The 18,201-nt window shown below is 50.0% G+C and overlaps 2 protein-coding genes across 2 annotated transcripts; both read left to right on the forward strand.

Moving 5' to 3' along the window:
* Positions 1–395: 395 nt before the first annotated feature.
* On the forward strand, positions 396–12,054 carry LOC122919491 (endoplasmic reticulum mannosyl-oligosaccharide 1,2-alpha-mannosidase-like). The gene is made up of 13 exons (XM_044268552.1): positions 396–634; positions 1,871–1,979; positions 3,215–3,357; positions 3,459–3,580; positions 4,591–4,700; positions 4,967–5,152; positions 5,778–5,926; positions 7,048–7,236; positions 7,326–7,516; positions 7,636–7,756; positions 8,209–8,406; positions 8,491–8,622; positions 9,219–12,054. The coding sequence occupies exons 1-13, from the start codon at positions 527–529 to the stop codon at positions 9,417–9,419; spliced, it is 1,959 nt and encodes a 652-aa protein (XP_044124487.1). The 5' UTR covers positions 396–526; the 3' UTR covers positions 9,420–12,054.
* A 1,154-nt stretch (positions 12,055–13,208) lies between these two features.
* LOC122919496 (kelch-like protein 9) lies at positions 13,209–17,210 on the forward strand. Its single transcript, XM_044268557.1, has 4 exons — positions 13,209–14,329; positions 15,407–15,659; positions 16,029–16,189; positions 16,377–17,210. The coding sequence occupies exons 1-4, from the start codon at positions 13,292–13,294 to the stop codon at positions 16,755–16,757; spliced, it is 1,833 nt and encodes a 610-aa protein (XP_044124492.1). The 5' UTR covers positions 13,209–13,291; the 3' UTR covers positions 16,758–17,210.
* The last annotated feature ends 991 nt before the right edge of the window (positions 17,211–18,201 follow it).

Genomic DNA, 18,201 nt, shown 5'->3' on the forward strand with positions numbered 1-18,201 from the left:
GTAACATTTGTCCCATCTAGTCTGCCCGATATGTTCAGCGCCATGGAATAAATGGGGGGGGGGGGGGGGGGGTGCTGGGAGATTTATGAAAACTACTGCAATAAAAACTGGGTAGTCTCCCATAGAAGCCAATCAGATCCTAGCTCTCTGGAAAATGAAAGCAGTGACCTCATTGGTTGCAGTGGATGACATGTTGCTCTCTCACTAGTTTGGATAAATCTCCATTATTATACATATATAATCACTACCTCCTCCCTCCCAGTATACAGAAGGTAGAACTCCACTGGTAGACGTAATGGAAAGTGCCCTCATCCAATATGGCGGCTTTGGATTGACACTTCAGGAAACTAGAGGCCGCTGCTGTCGCCGCCGCCGCGCATGCGCAGTGACCCCCGCATGGCACTTGTCGGGTTATTGACATGGAGTGGTAGGCCGCAGCCTCGGGCTGTAGTTACCGCTCCGCCCTAGACTCGCTCCTCCTTCCCCGGAGAGGCTTGGCATGGGGAAAGGGTGAGGCACAGCAGCCATGTACTCGCCGCAGCGCCGGGACTTCATGTCCGTCACCCTCATCCAGCCGGACGGCAGCGGCGGCTACAACAACAGCAAGAACTGGAGGCGGAAGTCGTGCTGGCGGGTGAGGGGTTAATGACACCTGTGACTGGGGGGTGGGGGGAGTGCAAAGTGTTAATGACCCCTGACCCCGCCCTTGTCATGTATGGGGCGTTAGAATTGGGGGCGTTCATTGTTCCAGGGGCCCCTGTGTCAGAGCAGTGATGGGCCCCACTGCTCATTAGTGCAGTTTGCCAGTGTGATGGCGCCGCTGATCGGTGGTTCCTCCAGTGTAGTGGTGACGCTGCTTTGTGGTTACCCTGGTTTGATGGCGCCGCTGATCTGTGGTTCCTCCAGCGTTGTGGTGATGCTGCTCTGTGGTTACCCTGGTTTGATGGCGCCGCTGCTCTGTGGTTCCTCCAGCGTAGTGGTGACTCTGTTATGTGGTTACCCTGCTTTGATGGCGCCGCTGATCTGTGGTTCCTCCAGTGTAGTGGTGACGCTGCTCTGTGGTTACCCTGGTTTGATGGCGCCGCTGATCGGTGGTTCCTCCAGCGTAGTGGTGACGCTGCTCTGTGGTTACCCTGGTTTGATGGCGCCGCTGATCGGTGGTTCCTCCAGCGTAGTGGTGACGCTGCTCTGTGGTTACCCTGGTTTGATGGCGCCGCTGATCGGTGGTTCCTCCAGCGTAGTGGTGACGCTGCTCTGTGGTTACCCTGGTTTGATGGCGCCGCTGATCGGTGGTTCCTCCAGCGTAGTGGTGACGCTGCTCTGTGGTTACCCTGGTTTGATGGCGCCGCTGATCGGTGGTTCCTCCAGCGTAGTGGTGACGCTGCTCTGTGGTTACCCTGGTTTGATGGCGCCGCTGATCGGTGGTTCCTCCAGCGTAGTGGTGACGCTGCTCTGTGGTTACCCTGGTTTGATGGCGCCGCTGATCGGTGGTTCCTCCAGCGCAGTGGTGACGCTGCTCTGTGGTTGCTCTCTTGTGATGGCGCCGCTGGTCTATGGTAAAGCTCCCCCCCTGCTACATTACACTGTAGGGGGCGTCATATGGCCTCCCCTGTGCCCCACATTCTCATGTCTCCTGTGTTCATGGATTCTCTGTGGGGGACGTTACCTGTGCCAGTCAGCACCAGCAGGGGGCACTGCATGTATATATCGGGCTCAGGTGTAATGAGGTGATGAGCGGGTGACACACGGGGCCCTGATGTTCCCGGGCAGAGGAGGGGGTGTGGCTTCCATGTATCCGGGTGGGATGTTGGGGTCCATTGTGTCTCTACTGGGGCTCCCCTCCCCCGGCCTCACCTTTCCTGTCTTGTAGAAATGGAAGCAGCTGTCGAGGTTACAGCGCAGCATCATCCTGTTCCTGTGCACCGTGCTGGCCGTGTGCGGGGTCGTGTCCTTCTCCAACCTGGGCGAGCACTGGAAGAGTAAGTGCCGAAATCCATGCACCGCACCCCGCTATACCGCCACATATGTGCTACCCACAGCTATGAGCAATATAAAGTCTGTCAACGAGTGCGGCTCTGGAGTATAATACAGGCTGTAACTGAGGCTAAGTAATGTATGTACACAGTGACTGCACCAGCAGAATAGTGAGTGCAGCTCTGGAGTATAATACAGGATGTAACTCAGGATCAGTACAGGATAAGTAATGTATGTACACAGTGACTGCACCAGCAGAATAGTGAGTGCAGCTCTGGAGTATAATACAGGATGTAACTGAGGATAAGTAATGTATGTACACAGTGACTGCACCAGCAGAATAGTGAATCCAGCTCTGGAGTATAATACAGGATAAGTAATGTATGTACATAGTGACTGCACCAGCAGAATAGTGAGTACAGCTCTGGAGTATAATACAGGATGTAACTCAGGATCAGTACAGGATAGGTAATGTATGTACACAGTGACTGCACCAGCAGAATAGTGAATCCAGCTCTGGAGTATAATACAGGATAAGTAATGTATGTACACAGTGACTGCACCAGCAGAATAGTGAGTTCAGCTCTGGAGTATAATACAGGATGTGACTCAGGATCAGTACAGGATAAGTAATGTATGTACACAGTGACTGCACCAGCAGAATAGTGAGTTCAGCTCTGGAGTATAATACAGGATGTAACTCAGGATCAGTACAGGATAAGTAATGTATGTACACAGTGACTGCACCAGCAGAATAGTGAGTGCAGCTCTGGAGTATAATACAGGATGTAACTCAGGATCAGTACAGGATAAGTAATGTATGTACACAGTGACTGCACCAGCAGAATAGTGAGTGCAGCTCTGGAGTATAATACAGGATGTAACTCAGGATCAGTACAGGATAAGTAATGTATGTACACAGTGACTGCACCAGCAGAATAGTGAGTGCAGCTCTGGAGTATAATACAGGATGTAACTCAGGGTCAGTACAGGATAAGTAATGTATGTACACAGTGACTGCACCAGCAGAATAGTGAGTGCAGCTCTGGAGTATAATGCAGGATGTAACCCGGGATCAGGGCTGTCACTTCTATATTCAGGACATTTCTTGGTCGCCCCGGGTTCAGTCTCTGTAAGCTCAGTAATGGCGGTCATCACCCAACTTTCCCAGATGCAGTAGAGGAGGGGGATGGATTATTGGGGTGCAGTTCTGTAATCCCTTATTTCTGTCTGCTCCTAGGTCTAACGAGCCAGATAGAAGGGGTTAATGAGGGTCGGGACATGCCAGGCATTAACCCCGCGCATCCAGCCGTATTACCAGCCCCCAAAGAAGCAGACGATCCGGATGGCAAGTTACCAAAACCCGCACCACTGCCCCAGCAGGTATGGGGGGGGGGGATGTCTTTGAGGAGGGGGATGGGGTCTGATTGTATTCGCTTTTTATTTTATGTTGTTTTTTTTGTGTGGTTTTTTTTTTTCCGTAGAAGCTCAGAAGACCAAATAAGCGCGGACCTCCAAATCTACAACCCCCACCGGACAAGGGCCAAAAGCTGGAAGATAACGAGCAGCGGCCGGATGAAGCGGACAACAACCAACCAATCATAAGGTAGCTGGAAAACCCTGTGAGCGCACCTAGCCAATCAGCAGAGCTGTGGGCGGGGCAAAGCCGTGCCCTTCCCATTGTCACGAGCATCGGGTAGAGTATAGCCCTTTAAGTGATGCGCCATTCCTCAGCGGTTTGTACTGTCCCCTTAAGAGGGTTGACATTAAATGTAGTGATTAGCACATAATGTTCTGTTGCAATTAGTTTGCCCGCAGTGAATAGAAAACCCATCCACTTCTGCATGCAGTACTGCGTTTGTTACAGTGTATCAGTGTAGACAATGCCAAGCTTACCCGCAGTGTCACATTGTATCCTGAGCATCCGCTGTGGGAGTAGGACTCGGGCATGGTGTAAATGATAGGTGTGCGCACGGGGTGTGCCTGGGCACACCCTAATCAAGCCTGCTGGCCGGCAAATACTAAGGAAGCGCTTCCATTTTGGAGGCACTCATTAGTACCGGAGGACCAGGAAGCGGTGAACGCTCTGTACTTACCGCTTCCTGGTCCTCGGCTGTCGTCTGTGCAGGGCTGTGCGCGCCAGTTCAGAGCACAGCCGACAGCAGGAGGAAGAGGATCGCAGGCGGCGTCCAGGAGCAGAGAGGTGTTTTTTAATTTATGAAAAAAGAGGCTCCTGGGGGCATATGGGGGGCTAATGAGGCATATGGGGGGCTAATGAGGCATATGGGCTGATAATGGGGGCTAATGGCATAAAGGCTATATATAACGGCGTGTGTGTTTGTGCTTTAGGCCTCTTTTACACTGGCGTCAAGTGAGTGGGTCCGCATCCGTGATGCAGAATGCCCACGGAACGGCACCCGTGTATTGCGGATCCGCGAATGCGGTCCGCAATACGGCAACGGGCCGCACACGCCAGTGTGAAAGAGGCCTTAGGGTGCACACTCTAATGCAATAGGCTGCGCATGCCTATGGTGTAAATGATGAAGGTTAGCATTCACTGACAGCAAGAAGAGATCTTCAGAATGGTGAAACGTGTTCACCTTTGTGTATTTGCAGCTGGAGAGGAGCGGTGATAGAACCCGTCCAGACATTGGCCCCTTCTCCAGTCAAAGCCCCGGAGCCCACGAGGGCCCCACCTCAGGATGTCCCCGAGCAGAAGGAACCGGGTAGGAAAGGTTTTATAACTTTCTAATGCACCTTGTGGTTGTTTTTTCCCCCCCCCCTAATTTTTTAGCAATTCTGCTAGCTGTCAGTGAATGGCACCATCGCTTGTCTACATCCAGAGGCACAAAATCGTTCCCAGTCGTGTCACAGCTCCCTCTTGTAACGTAGCCTGTGGGTGCAAGCCATGAGTGTTCCCATTCACTGACAGCAAGCAAAATTTGATGCCCAAAGTCTATGAAAAAGTTGAAAATCTTGTTTTCCCTCCTAGTCCCCATCAGCGAGCGGCAGGAGGCGGTCATCGAGGCGTTCCGTCATGCGTGGAGCGGGTACAAGCAGTTTGCCTGGGGTCACGACGAGCTGAAGCCGATTTCCAAATCCCACAGCGAATGGTTTGGACTGGGACTCACCCTCATAGACGCGCTGGACACCATGTGGATCCTGGGCCTGAAAGAAGGTGACGCCTCTCAGGGGCTGGGGGGCTTGGATGACGTGCTGAACCCCTGGGATGTCTGTGTCAGCGGCGCCGCTGATCTCCATGCTGCTGTGCCAGTCATTCTCATGGAGGTGAAGAGGTGCTGTGCGGTCTCTGGACGATAAGGCGTCTCCATTGTTGTGTCAGACTTCTCTTCCCATTCACCACCTTCAAGATCTCCGCTTGCTGACAGGGAGTGGAAACCTTCCTCTTTTTCATCCAGAGGCCTGTCCTAACGCTTCTCACAGCCACAGTGGTGTCCAGTTGAGACAGTCCTCTGTGATTCCAGGCTGATACATTGTAACAAACTGCCAGTATGGGGGAGAGGATTTTCTTGCAACAAACCTTCAGCTGTGAGATGGTTTGGCCTTTTACAGGGTTTGAAGCCTCTGGATGTAAAGCAGTATGTTCTCATTCACTGACAGCAAGCAGAGGCAAATATTGGAAAGTTGCTTTTACTGTCATCAAAATGAACATCTTCCAGCAGTGTGCGGCGCCATGGTCTCGCTGGATGGGGGTCTCTGCTCCTGTAACCCATCCCCCCATAATGTTATCTTTTAGTATGTCGCTGTCCCTTTAAATATATCTATCCTCTCTTTTACTTTAGAGTTTCGGGAGGCCCGGGAATGGGTGGCCACCCAGCTGTCTTTTGATAAAAACGTTGACGTCAACCTGTTTGAGAGCACCATCCGGATCTTGGGAGGGCTGCTGAGCACCTACCACCTGACCCAGGACCCGCTGTTCCTCGAGAAGGCGGTACGTTCCGCTCTGTTACATACCTACATGAGCTTCTCCCGCCCGCACACCATTGTTCATACCCAGTGGAATGGAGCGCAGTACAGGGTGCCCTGACATCATATGGGATGGGAGGGGGGTAATGTATGAGACAAAGTAATGCCCGGAGCGTGATCTGCAGCCTGTAGCTCTCCGGCTGTGGTGAAACTATAACTCCCAGCATGCCTTGACAGTCCTAGGTTGTCAGGGCATGCTGGGAGTTGTAGTTTCACCACACCTGGAGAGCTGAAGGTTGCAGATTCTTGGTCTGTGTGCCAGTGTTATGTTGCCATCTGGTGGTTGGATTTGTAACAACTGATCTATCCCCATCTGGTGGTAATCAGAGGAATTGCTATTACAGTGTAACTCTTTCGCTTCCAGCACCATACATGTACGGTGATGGGTGAACATGGCGGGCGCCATGGCCAGCGGGTGTCTGCTTTTTCAAACAGCAGAGACGTGCAGCTAATGACTTCGCCCCGGGAATAATGCTGATCGCTGACGTTAAAGCCATTAGATGCCGTGATCAAGATTTACTGCATCTAAAAGCTCAAAAACACATGCATGCACTTCCAGGCTTCTTACCGGCGGCCAATGAGGATGTCGGTAATTGGTTTCAATACGCTGGGTCTCTCTGAAGAGACCCAGGGTATTGGAGCTGCATTTCTTATTTTGGCCAGCAGGCGGCCAACATAAAAAATTAGCAATTCTAGTACCAATACAGATACATAATTAACACAATAGTACAGAATTAAAAAAAAATACAACGTTTTGTAGCCTCAAACACGAGCACATTGTACTGACACAGAGAATGAAGGGCACGGGTCAGTTTTGCCGCAAAGGGAACGCCTTGGGGACAAAACCCGTAGAACGGTGGCGGAATTGCATTTTTTTCTCCAATTCCACCCAATTTGGAATTTTTTCCCCGCTTCCCACTACATTGTATTAAATGGTGACTTTAGAAAGTACAACTTGTCCCTCAAAACATAAGCCCTCATACCGCTATGTGAACGGAAAAATAAAGAAGTCCGCATTTCGTGCTCCCTCTTAATTTCGAGTCCTAGGAATCCCCATCCTGTTATATTTCTGTTTTGCGTCCCCAGAGAGACATCGGCGCTCGCCTTCTCCCAGCCTTCAACACCCCGTCCAAAGTGCCTTTCTCCGATGTCAACATTGGCAGGGGCACTGCCCATCCTCCGCGCTGGACGTCCGACAGCACAGTGGCCGAAGTGACCAGCGTCCAGTTAGAGTTCCGCGAGCTGGCCCGGTTGACGGGAGATGAACAGTTCAGGGTACTTGGTGCTTCTCATACTTTACATTATTTGTCTTTTTTGCTAAGGTCCCGTGTAGGTATAGATCAGGATTTAGTTTTTTCTTCCAGAAAGTGGTGGATCAGGTCACCCAGCACGTCCACACTCTGCCGGGGAAGCGTGACGGCCTGGTGCCCATGTTCATCAATACCAACAGCGGACAGTTCAGCCATCTTGGAGTCTTCACGCTGGGCGCTCGAGCTGACAGCTACTATGAGTATTTGCTCAAGCAGTGGATTCAGAGCGGCAAAAAAGAGACCTCGTAAGTTTGGCGAGGGGGGGGTCCCTTACTTACTAATAAGGCCTCTGCCTCTTGCGTTCCGCTATATCTAGTACCGTTTAGTACAACCCTTGCGTTGGAACTTTTCGGCTTGCCCACAGGTTCTTAGAGGATTACATCCAGGCCATTGAAGGCGTCAAGAAAAACCTGCTCCGAAAATCTGAGCCAAACAAACTGACGTTCGTCGGGGAGCTTTCTCATGGTCACTTCAGCCCCAAAATGGTGAGAACATTGCCGTATTTTTCATTTCTTTTCCCCCAAAAGTGAATACTAGTGAGCGCCTCTAATATTGAAGCACTCACTGGTATGCAGGAGCGGTAACTGTAGCGCTGCCTGTACTCGCCGCTCCGTGTGCCTGACTGCGTACAGCCTCAGGACGTACTCGGGTCACAGTGAAACGCGGGTATGGAGAAGACCAGGGAGCGGTGAGTACACAGCGCTCCATCCTGAGAGGTAAGTCTGGGGGTGTGATCTATTACATTACCGCCATTCTACGCCTCCCGTCTTCGCTCACATGCCCTGCATTCTCACCGCGTCCTATTACTTCTGCTCCAGCAAGCCTAATGTCCCAGCAGATCATCGTGGGGAAGGGGCTACAAAATGAACGACTCACGGACTTAGTAATTGTCACCATTGTTCCTGGGGGTCATTAGTCACGACTTTTACTCTTTCAGGATCATCTCGTCTGCTTCCTGCCGGGGACGTTGGCTTTAGGGGCCCATAACGGGATCACCAGTGATCACATGGAGATAGCTGTGGCCCTCATGGAGACCTGCTATCAGATGTACAAGCAGATGGAGACCGGCTTGAGCCCAGAGATCTCGCACTTCTTCCTGCACGCTGCAATCGGGAGTAAGGACATAGACGTCAAGGTAAGTCCCTGGTTCTATGGGGTTCTTAAAGGAACCCGGGTGTCTTGGAGTTTCACCTCTTACGTCCATTTTCTGTCTCTGCAGCCTGCGGACAGACACAACCTCCTGCGGCCCGAGACGGTGGAAAGCCTCTTCTATCTCTATCGCTTCACCGGTGACACGAAGTATCAGGATTGGGGCTGGGAGATTCTGCAGAACTTCAACAAGTACACCAGGGTATCGTATCCACACCAACCGTTTTTACTGGGGTCTTCTGTGGCCGACCCCCTTGTAAATGGCTATACTATGGTTCCAGGGTAATAGTCTGTGCAGCTAAAGCCGGCCATGGACGTAAATTTGATTATTATAAGTAGTTCCCATTTTTAAGATCTCTGCTTGCTATCAGTGACTAGGAACTTTGCATTTCAGGCGGTAAAAACTGTCCTAATTCCATGCTTCTCACAGCTGTTTGTTACAGTTGCATCCAGTCCAGACAATCCTCTGTGAGCCATACAGTTGTGTTGCCTGCACTGATACATTGTAACAAACTATCAGAGATTTGTGCTGCTGGTGAGGATGTCATTATGCAATCGCCGCTTGCATCCTCTGATTATAGCGTGAACCTCAGTTTAAAGGGGTTGTCCACGATTACAAAAATATGGCTAGGTTCTTCCAAAAACAGCAGCACATCTGTCCAAGGGTTGTGTCTTGGCTCCAGTGGAGCTGCAGTACCAAACACAACCTGTTGATGGGGGTGGTGCTGTTTTGGGATGAAAGCAGCCATGTTTTTCTAATCATGGACTGCCCCTTTTAATTTTACCTTGTCTCATCAGGTCCAATCCGGCGGCTACTCGTCCATCAACAACGTGCAGAGCGCCACCAACCCCGAGCCGCGGGACAAAATGGAGAGCTTCTTCCTGGGGGAGACCCTAAAATACCTATTTCTACTTTTTTCCGACGACGTTGATTTGCTGAACTTGGACAAGTTTGTCTTCAACACAGAGGCGCACCCGCTCCCGGTCTGGACCTCCTAGCGTGGCGACGACGTAGCCATCTGGCGGCTCTTGTAGGCCTCCTCTATGAGAACCCAGCGGCCGTCCATGACAGCCCGTCTGAGCGCCGCCTTGTTTTTCTCTTTAGACGTAAGACCTGCAGGTTCTTGGGTCTTTGTTTCTACCGTCGGGGAGGTGTAAAGGGCGAGGAGCCGGTCCAGAGGCCGCCGAAAACCAACTCAGGACTAGAAGCCTGGACCTTCTGATAGTGACCGCCAGAGGCAGCAAACCCATCCGTCTTGGTCTAAATAGGTCCAAAATTCCCTCCCTGATTCCCTTCACACAGTCATAGAGTTTGGTAATTGTGTTGGGCGACGCTTACCGCTCCCTCTTCTTGCACTGAGCATGCCCAGTACACTCGCCCATAGACCTCAATGGGCAGCTTCACGTCCAGGTGCCAGCTGTAAAGCTTATATGTCTGTCTGATCGCTGATGACCAATCCATTGATCACAAGAATGGGGGTTCACTTCTACGGAACGGGTGGAGATAGCCGAATGCCATACTCGACAGTCCCATTGAACTGAATGGAGCGGTGGTCCCATGTGGACGCAGGGAAATTAGGGACTCCCATTCTTGTGATCAGGGGGCATCTCAGTGGTCGGACCCCCAGCCATCGTACACTTGGGGTGATAAATGTCTTTCATGGAAAACTCCTTTAACAGCTCAGACACGCTGACTGCCCGATAATCTAGTTAAATACAATTAAAAACGTATTGAAAAATCTGTATATTTTACGATAAATCAGTGAAAGTAATTGGTCATAAAAATGAAGGTGAGAAAGATTAATAAAAATGTGTAGATTCTTCTGTCACCACTAGGGGGAGTTCTATGGGAGCCGTACGACACCGAGAGGCGGTGAGCTCCCCCTAGTGGTGGCTGAAGCAGGCACCGTTATAACTCTAGGGCCGTGTGAAGGGGATCTGATCCTTTTTCATTTTAATATTTTATAACATTTTGGACCTTTAAAAAAAAAAAAAAAAAGTATTTGATGAGTAGAACTTTATATAACTCAGGAATGACGACGTTTAAGCTGAGGACTGGATATTCGTCAGGCCAGGAAGCCGTCCCGCTTGTCTTTACTGGGGAACACTGTGACTAAATCCCACTATAGCTGTGACCTGTCTGCTCCGTGTGGCGGGCGACGGGGGGGGGGGGGGGGGGTCATTTACTTATATGCCTGGAACTGGATGAGGGATGCTGTCCTATGCCTTAAAGGGACAGTAGCTCTAAGAATATGGACACCCCCCCTATGTCTTGTCTTGTGAGAAGGGAGAGTGCAATTGGAGCAACTCCCTCAAATTTTTTTTTTGGGGGGGGGTGTAAAAAAAGAAAAATGGGGTTCTATGCACTAAACCAGTGTGAATAGGTAATTGTGTCTTTTGCTGGTGAGAACCCCATGATTGACGTGTACCGGGGGGGCATCGGGTGTTAGTGTATCCACCGTCCATGCCGTGTGGAACCCCGACCTATAGCTGATGCAATGTAGAGGATTTAGGGGGAGGGGGTGCGGCAGTCGATTGGCGTCCTAATCGCCCCCCCTCGAGTCCTCATGAACCAAAGCGGCCATTACCGGCGAAGTGCAATTCAGGATTCAAAGCTCCAGTGCGATCCATTCGCTGCACCCGGGTTGTATCATAGACCACTGGTTATAATAGGGGATGATGAGGGTGATGCTATATTATACATGGAGGGTAATATATTCTTCTTTATTATATATATATAGTTTATTTCATAGTGGGGGGGGGTATATATGGGTGACTGGTGTATATATGTGCATATGTATATATCGACCTCCTTGTTTACCGGCGTCTGGTCGCCTTCTAGGGCCAATAACAATTGATCGCTGGAGTCCTATAAAGTACTGCTCCCCCTGCTGGTGAAACCACGGAGGTGTCAGATTGGGGTCCAGCTCATTCCTCTCTATCCCCTGTGCTTTAGGCATGACTCCTCTTAAAGGGTAGCTCCGCATCCCGTCAAATCTACATACGTTGGGTCACGTCTTATACTCCAGTCACATCCAGATCTGCATCGTGCGGCCTGGAATCAGCCGTAGCCTTAGGATTGTGCAAGTTGTGGCGTATCTAACCACTGCATCCCCCTACAACACAGCAGCAGAGTCAATGGAGCAGGAACGGGAAATGGTGCTGTGGATGTGATTGGAGTATAAGGCACAACAACGTGTGCAAAGCAACTCAGTCGGCGGAGTCGTCCTTTAAGTTGAGTCTGTCGCCCGTTTTATTGTTTTTCTTCTTTTCTACGGATGTCTCCGATCTCCAGCAGCCTCATTATCGTCGCGTCTCGATGTCAATTCTCCCTTTTTTCAGGTTTGAGTAACAGACATTCATGCCAATATGACGTTAGGGGGCGCTATAAGCAAAGGGCCGGATCCATTGCTCACCGGTGCCACCAGTGGTGGACGACGGGTACCGCAGGCTGGCATTCCATTCATTGTAAAGTATGCCCGCTCACTCCGTAGGGTTAATAGGGGCTCGGACTACAGTCCATTAGTGGCCACTTCCCAGTCATCCCTGCTTCCAAAGGGAGGGATTCCCAAGGCAAGGGCATATGAGGGAGTTACTCTTTATGCAATTGTCTACCACATCAGTATACATTCGCCTATGGCAGGGATCAGCAACCTGCGGCTCTTCAGCTGTTGTGAAACTACAATTCCCAGCATGCTCCATTCATTTCTATGAGAGTTCTTAGAAGAGCAGAGCAAGTATGCATACTGGGAGTTGTAGTTTCACAACAGCTGGAGAGCCGGAGGTTGCCTAACCCTGGCCTATGGTAAGTGAGAATTCTATTCCGGTCATTCCGCATCTTCTGTACGGTCCATTCCTTGCAGCTTTCGAATGTCTTAGGACAGTTTTTAGTTTTTCATTAAAACTGTGAAATAAATTATTATAATTTTTTTTAATTTTGCTTATAATTTCCAGTAATTACCCGACGCTGTATCCCTTGCGCTGACATCATGTAATGTTTACCTTGCCGGCTCCAGTAAAGATCACATTGAGTTAATCTGTGTCACTTGTTATTATTGCTCTGCTAACAATATAATTGTCTTTCCTGATACAGAGCTCCAAATCCCCTGCCTAGTGATCGATGCAAAAATTCTGTACCTGCAGCCACCACCAGAGGGAGCTCCCTGTCTACCGTTTATACATTGGCCTCAATAGTAACCCAGAATGCAGGGAGCTCCCTCTAGTGGTGGCTGCAGGTAGCAGAATGTTATCTTGCTATTCTGTGTCTACGCAGAGGATTTGGAGCTCTGTATCAGAAAAGATTACTTCATTGGCCATTGACATGTGTTCAGCCGCTGCTTTGTATCTGTTTTTGGGAAAGCTGGGTAATTATAGCTGCCAACAAAGATGCTGCCAAGTGCCCAGCTTTCTTACCTTGTCTTTTTTTTTTTTTTTTTTATAAACGTTGACATCTGTATCAGTCTGGCATACTGTTTATGAATCAGGTGGCTCAGGATGAGCAGTGGGTTGTTCGGTTCTGGTAATGCTGCAGTCTGGGGACGGTGTTTCCTGGGAAGGTAGGTACGTGCTGCATTAGATATATTACACCTGTATTGTTACTGTCGACCTTTTACATTCCTTTAGACTTGTTTCTATGGTGCACAAGCCCGGGCTTGCTCTAGTTCTACCTGCTCCGCCTCAGCCAATCGGGCGTGATGCACGGAGCCCCAGGGGTCACTGGTGCTATTGTTGTGGGGGGGACAGATATGGGTCATTGCCAGGCGGGCGTGTTGTAGCTGACGACGCTAAGCACACAATGTGAAATCTTTCTGCCGAGGAACCTGGTGGCAGCAGCTACCTGCTATGTGCCGGACAGATACCTTATAGCCAGTATGCATAACGGATCCGTCAACAGCACCTTCACCTCCGACAACTACCCCGAGAAACTGCTGGAGAGGATACGGCAATTCCGTATCCAGCAGGACCTGTGCGATGTGACGCTGGAGGCCGATGGGGTGCTCTTCCCGGCCCACAAGCTTATACTAGCCTCGGCCAGCTCTTACTGTAAGCTGCTGTTTACTGATCCTAAAGTCGACAACTCCGTAAGGCTGAAGGATGTCAGTGCCAAGGGGCTTCAGAACGTCCTGGACTTCATCTACTCCAACAAACTCCACCTGTCTTGGGACAGCGTTGAAGACACCTTGCGGGCGGCAGAGGTCCTGCTTGTCCGGGAGGCGGTCAAGCTCTGCTTCCGTTTTTTAGAAGACGGGCTGAACCAAGAAACTTGTTTGGATGTGCTGAAGATGACCAAGAGGCACGGGCCAGAGGAGCTGAAGGAGAAGGCTGGAGGCTATGTTGGCCACCACTATCAACACGTCCCCGGTCATTTCAGAGACCTGAATCTTGTAGACAAAGGGACGCTGTGCGAAATCCTGGAGAGGGAACACGTTCCGGGCTGCAGCGAGCTGGATCTGTTCCGAGTCGCGGTGTCCTGGTTGCAGCACGACACCGCCAGGCTGAGGGAAGCTGCAGATGTTCTCAAGAGGATCCGCTTCTCGCTGATTCCTCTAGAAGACCTTCAGAGATGCGTGAAGGAGACGCCCGTCATGAAAACCGACTCCAGCTGCTTTCGGTACCTGCAGGAGGCCCTGAAGTACCACTCGCAGGTTTACGCTCAGCCTACGCTGCACTATGATGGCGCCACCATAAGGTCCAGTTCTGACCAGCTCCTGGTTTTGGGTGGAAGGACGAATGACAACCAGGTCCTGGGCAGTATTTGGGTGCAAAATGACGATGGCAGCACTTGGTCTGAGCTTGGAGAGATGTGCTCCCCGGTCTATAATCACTGCGTGGCGGTCATCAATGACTTCCTGTACGTCCTCGGAGGGCAAACCAGGTTCGACCCGTCGGGAAAACATCCATCGAATGAGGTAACGACTTTATTTACTGGGCTTTATGGAGGAATACAGGCATTGGGCACACTACGCTAGAATCTGTCCACTGACTACCTGTCGTTTGCAAGGTTGAAGGGGTCCACCAACCTGATCATTGCTAGAAGGAAAAGTTTGATATAATTTGTGTTCCAGTTCACCATTTTCAAGATCTCTGCTTGCTGTGTGTGAATGGAAACGCGTACATTTCTTACAATTGTATCCAGACTAGATTGAAGACTGATACATCGTAACGTTGTGCAGCTGTTGATGTGTATGGTTCCTAGAGGACGGTCTGCACTGAAACATTATGTCAGCAAGCAGAGATCTTGCAAATGGTGAGGAACTGGAACACAAAGTATCAGAAAGTTGCAGAACTTTTCACGTTAAAATGATTATATGTACGGTGTGCTGTCCACATTTTTTACGGACCCATTGAAATGAATCCACAAAAAAAAATGGAATGGACACGAAAACTAACAATGTTGGTGTGCATGTAGCCTTAGGGCTCGTTCACATGAACGTATTTTGCATTCCGTATATGGCCCGTTTTCTGCGTTCCGCATACGGAACCATTTATTTCAATGGGTCCGCAAAAGATGCGGACAGCACTCTGATTGCTGTCCGCATCCGTTGCTCTGTTCCGTGGCCCCGCAAAAGTTATGAGTCCTGTCCTATTCTTGTCCGTTTTGCGGACAAGAATATGCATTTCTATAATGGGCCTCCTGTTCCGTTCCGCAGAAGGCACACGGGCCGCATCCATTTTTTGTGGATCCACAATTTGCGGACCGCAAAAAACGGCACGGTCCCGTGACTCAGTGCAATATCACTGATGCTAGCCGGATTATTTCCTGATCTGTGTCGCCATCTGCAGGCACTTCATGTCACTGCAGATATAGTAGATGTTCGTGATCGTACTTGGGGCTAACCTCCATGCCATGAAGAGGCGGGGCTGTGACAACCTTCCATAGTTTGCACTATAATTTCTTGTTGAGCCAGGGATCACCCCTCCTCCGGGCATACGTCTACTAGCCCTGTTTGTATATAACCTTCTGGATCGTGTCGCCCTCCCTGCAGGTATTCCGGTTTGACCCGCGCTCCGGCTCATGGCTACAAGTTGCCAGCATGTTGGAGAGAAGAACGCGTTTCCACACGGAAGTGATTGGTGAACGTATAATCGCAGTCGGCGGAGGGTCCCTGTTGGGTCACCTCTCCCAGAGCGTGGAGGAGTATCACCCTGCTGAAAACAAGTGGGAGTATAGCGCCCCCTTTCCTGTCCCGGTGGCAGATCACGCCGGAACGACCCATAAGGGCATTGTGTACATTTCCGGTAAATTCTCCTAAAACACTCAAAACTTTGCCGCCCACCTGTCTCCATTCATTCCCCTCCTCACATGAACAGACAGGTCACTGTCCCCCAGTAGGTCAACCCCCCCCCCTTTCTGAAATGCTCTGTGCTGCGGTCAGTCTTATATGCCGCTTGCTTGGCACGTATAGCTCTGTGGATAGGTCTCAGCCCCCACCTAATCTCAGCAGAGACATATGAAATACTCTGTGCTGCTTTCACCAGTCTGTGACTTTCCACTTGTCACATGCAGGCCTGTCCTGACTAACACAAACAGACAGGTCACGGACGCTATTCCTAAAATACTCTGCGCTGCTGGTGCTCCTCTTTGACTTGCCATTTATTTGCCCGCAGGGGGGTATTCCACGAGTAAGACCCTTAATGAGGTGTACAGCTATTTGCCAAGACTGAAGCGATGGGTGGTAAATCGCGCCATGATGTTTTCCCGCTGTGATCACGGAATGGCCGCTGTTGGAGACAAAATATTCTGCGTCGGCGGGCGCACTTTGAACGCGGTGAGTAGCAGAACGTCAGCGGTTTTGCTTTTTGGTGAAGTTGCAAAAAAAATTCAAAAATTCAGGTGCACAATGGATGGCGAAATAAACTTTTTTAATTTTTTTTTTGCCTGGGTTCCACATCGCCTCCATGCTGCAATAAAAGGTACTGCAATCTTCTTCGATTTCTTTTTTTTTTTTTTTTTAGGCGAAGGAATGGATCCCTGTGAATGAGACGGAGTATTACTGTCCAGCCAGCGACCAGTGGAGCGCCCTCAAGCTCTCGCCCTTCGACTGCTGCCAGTTTAGTATAACCACCCACAATTCCAAGCTTTTCATCACCGGAGGGGGCTCCTTAAGGCGTATGAATAAAGAAGATGGCGTCTTCGTGTATGACCCCGAGGCCAAAGCCTGGAAGAAGGCAGGCTCCTTGCCGCGACCGCTGGTGGACCACGCTTCATGCGCCATTAAACTGCCTCACGGGATGATAGAGAATCGGGAGATGGAAGAGGAAAGCTCGGCCGTCCCGAACAAGAAGCGATCGACTCTGAACCTGTTCATCACCGGAAAACACGAGAGGGAATTGTAACCGGCGAGGGCGAGTCCATTGTCCTATTTTAGGGCCCCCAGCGGTAGGTGGGATGAGGCGTGAAACCCTGTTCTCATCGGCTGCAGGGCAGCCATAGAAAATCAGAGGCAGCTCTCGTGGCTGCGGCTTTCTTATCTTACAAAGGTGGGGGGGGGGGGGTCATGATCCGGGCCCCCCACATTGCATCATGTACTAATAGGACATGACTTGGATCAGTAATGGATCCTGAGATGATTAAACGAATCCGGTTCCCGTTAGGGCCATCAATTACACTTTCACGGCTCGCCTGATTGAAGTTAATCATTAGAGTGCCCCTTTATGACGATGTTAGGGTGGGCTCACATCTACGTTCTGGATTCCGTTATGACTTTCTATTACAACGGAAAATAACGGAGTCCATAAGACTGAAGGACGGATCCGTTATGCTGCCCATAGACTTGTATTATGACAGAATGCAAAACGGAAGCCTTTAAAAGGCATTCTGTCTTAATAGAAGTCTATGGGAATCGTAACGGACCCGTCCAGTTTCCGTTATGCAGACTGGAGAAAAAAAGTCCTGTCGACAGGACTTTGTTTTCCGTCTTGCATAAAGGGAACCAGACGGATCCGTTATGATTCCCATAGACTTCTATGAAGACGGATCAAAACTGAATGCCTCTTAAAGGCTTCTGTCTTATGGATTCCGTTATTTTATGTTATAACGGAATCCAGAATGCAGATGTGAACCCACCCTTAACAGAGAGTGGAGAGTGCTTCTGGTATTGGAGCGCCCTCTTTAAGATGAAGTTTGAAGAGGGTGGAATGCATTTCTCGTGTCTTTGCGTTTTTTAAGTGTTTTTATAGCTTATATCTTCCTGTATAATAAACCTGATGACCATTTATCAATCATTTACCTACAATTTCGTGATAAACAAAGGAATTCATAGGCGGCCACTTGTAATTGTATAGAATGTCATTTTTTTTTTTTTGACTGCCATATCAGCTATAAACACTAGGTGGCGGTATAACATTCTAGCTACAGACATGGTCTGGTATCATTCACAGGTGTGCAGAGGTAGCAGTCACATTGGGCCCCTGGTATCTGAGGCGGCCTGTGGGCCACATAAAGCGCTGTTATAGATTTTACATCGGGCCCTAACACATTAATCAGACCTGAAATAAAGTTTGAATATTTAAATTCCTCTCACACACCAGGCCTTGAGCTTCCTAGATTCGGTTGCCCATAGCAACCAATCAGATTGCAGCTTTCATATTGTAACCTGCTCTGGGAAAATGAGAGCTGGATTCTGATTGGTTGCTATGGGCAGGGCAGCTCGTCAGCAGTGGGCCTATGCAGCAGAGTGAGCCTGACTTTAATGTGGGGGTGTAAAGCTGTGTAAACCCAGAAATGGGGTAACTGTGAGCCCCTGACCAAGGTGAGTGCCTGCGCTAGGCCAGGCAGGAC

Source organism: Bufo gargarizans, chromosome 9 (assembly GCF_014858855.1).
Source record: "Bufo gargarizans isolate SCDJY-AF-19 chromosome 9, ASM1485885v1, whole genome shotgun sequence".
NCBI classification, from domain to species: domain Eukaryota; kingdom Metazoa; phylum Chordata; class Amphibia; order Anura; family Bufonidae; genus Bufo; species Bufo gargarizans.

What these genes read in the sequence shown, in the direction of transcription:
- LOC122919491 (XM_044268552.1), top strand. Translation starts at nt 527, where the DNA reads ATGTACTCGCCGCAGCGCCGGGACTTCATGTCCGTCACCCTCATCCAG. An exon ending in GTCACTTCAGCCCCAAAATG is followed by an intron (nt 7,757 to 8,208) that starts GTGAGAACATTG and finishes TTACTCTTTCAG; the next exon opens with GATCATCTCGTCTGCTTCCT. An exon ending in GTAAGGACATAGACGTCAAG is followed by an intron (nt 8,407 to 8,490) that starts GTAAGTCCCTGG and finishes CTGTCTCTGCAG; the next exon opens with CCTGCGGACAGACACAACCT.
- LOC122919496 (XM_044268557.1), top strand. Translation starts at nt 13,292, where the DNA reads ATGCATAACGGATCCGTCAACAGCACCTTCACCTCCGACAACTACCCC. An exon ending in GGGCATTGTGTACATTTCCG is followed by an intron (nt 15,660 to 16,028) that starts GTAAATTCTCCT and finishes ATTTGCCCGCAG; the next exon opens with GGGGGTATTCCACGAGTAAG. An exon ending in GCGGGCGCACTTTGAACGCG is followed by an intron (nt 16,190 to 16,376) that starts GTGAGTAGCAGA and finishes TTTTTTTTTTAG; the next exon opens with GCGAAGGAATGGATCCCTGT.